The following is a 1,760-nucleotide window of genomic DNA, read 5'->3' on the forward strand; positions in this document are numbered from 1 at the left end:
AAATAGTATATATTATTTTGAACTTTTGAACAGCAGTCCACAAATTGGAAGTCAATTCTGAATAGCTGTGGGTTGCTCAGTGATCCACAGCAGATGTTTGTGGTGTTACCTGTGATGTAGGTGTAGGCCGCCAGCATGCTGCTGATGAGGGCCATGGCTGGTCTGATTCTGGTGGAGATGGTTGGGTTTGGATGGCTTTCTCCAGACTGATCCGTCTCTTCTGAATATGGATCAGAACTCCGTCCTCGCGTCGACCTCCCTGCGATCAAATGCATTAATTATATTATATACAAAACTATATTTTGCCCCAAGCTTCCATGTCTGGCAATAAACAAAAGAATAAGTTGGATTTACATCAATAATTCATCAACAGTTCCTGTATGTGTCAAAGGAAAAGTTCACTCAAAAAGGAAAATCATCGTCATCATCTTCTCACCCTCACGTTGTGGCATGACCAATATGAAAATTTCTACTTTAAAACATAAAAGTATACAACATACAGTAATTGTGAATGGGGACGGTGCTGTCTAGCTCCAAAAAGGATAAAAAATGCATGCAATTCATGCACTATATTCCTATATATTTTGAAATATCAAAGACATCAAATGTCATTGCTTCTCATTGACACTGTACCATATCTCAATGTATATGCATCCATTACATGTGACCCTGGAGCACAAAAGCAGTCTTAAGTCGCTGGGGTATATTTGTAGCAATAGCCAAAAATACATTGTATGGGTCAAAATTATAGATTTTTCTTTTATGCCAAAAATCATTAGGATATTAAGTAAAGATCATGTTCCATGAAGATATTTTGTAAATAAAGCAGCGCATTCTGTTGTTCTCTTTATTTTTCAAAGGCATGCCATTTTGTAGTTATTTTGAACGTAACGTTACACAATTAAAAATATACATTTTACCATACGACTATAAATATTAAGTTAGTATTAAGTTATTTCCCCTCGATGGGGAAAAAAATCCAAGTGAACATCAATCAGTACTAAATATTAATTTAAACTGCATATTTAAACTGCTTTAAATATGACTGCTGCTTATTTCCTGTGCACTTCAATACTGGTCTGCGCTTGACTGTAATCTGTCTGCTTATTGAGTTTATTTAGGCTAACCCATCGCAATTTATTGGAACTGTGTGAACTGGAGTCACTACTCACCTTAATGTTGTTCTCACAGCTCACACTACGCACAAGTGCATATCCGTTTGAGATATCAATTATAATCAATTTTAATAAAACACAAGACTACATTATATAACTCTAACAGTAGGCTATTTAATATCTGTTGTTCTCCGGTTGTCAGTCAGAATGACAGTTCTTGTGTGAACATAGGCCTATATATACCCAAGCCAATTTATTATTCTTTCCTTTTTGTCTTAGTGTTTAAAATATTTATTTTGAAACAAACTAATTAATTAATTTCTTAATTAAACAAACAAACAAACAGACTTACTGGGTGAGCAGCTGTCATATCATACCCTGCCATGCCCAGCTGATGCAAAGAATAGAAGAATTTATATAGAAAGCCCTGTCTAGACTCTGCCCCAGTATGAGTTGTGTCCAGCTATTCATTAGCCTGTTTAGCCTGTTTGAAAAGATTAAATGTAGTTGCAATAAATGCGTTAAGAATCCATACAACTGCAGCAGTGGAGGACTATTATTCTGCTGCATGATACTGCAGAAGAACTGATGATGGCACGGTTTGATCTTCAGCTGACCAATCAGCACAAAGGGGCGTTTAATTCC

The 1,760-nt window shown here is 36.0% G+C and overlaps 1 protein-coding gene across 2 annotated transcripts in view; it reads right to left on the reverse strand.

Annotated features, from left to right (window-relative positions):
• Positions 1–1,760, reverse strand: part of LOC107719434 (protein eva-1 homolog A-like) — a 53,600-nt gene that overhangs the window by 2,391 nt on the left and 49,449 nt on the right. For both annotated transcript variants that reach the window (XM_016526844.1, XM_016526843.1), the window contains one exon: positions 110–259. In XM_016526844.1, coding sequence (XP_016382330.1) covers positions 110–259 — 150 coding nt within the window. The remainder of the gene's footprint in view (positions 1–109; positions 260–1,760) is intronic.

Source organism: Sinocyclocheilus rhinocerous, unplaced genomic scaffold (assembly GCF_001515625.1).
Source record: "Sinocyclocheilus rhinocerous isolate Xijiao unplaced genomic scaffold, SAMN03320098_v1.1 scaffold303, whole genome shotgun sequence".
In the NCBI taxonomy this organism is placed as follows: domain Eukaryota; kingdom Metazoa; phylum Chordata; class Actinopteri; order Cypriniformes; family Cyprinidae; genus Sinocyclocheilus; species Sinocyclocheilus rhinocerous.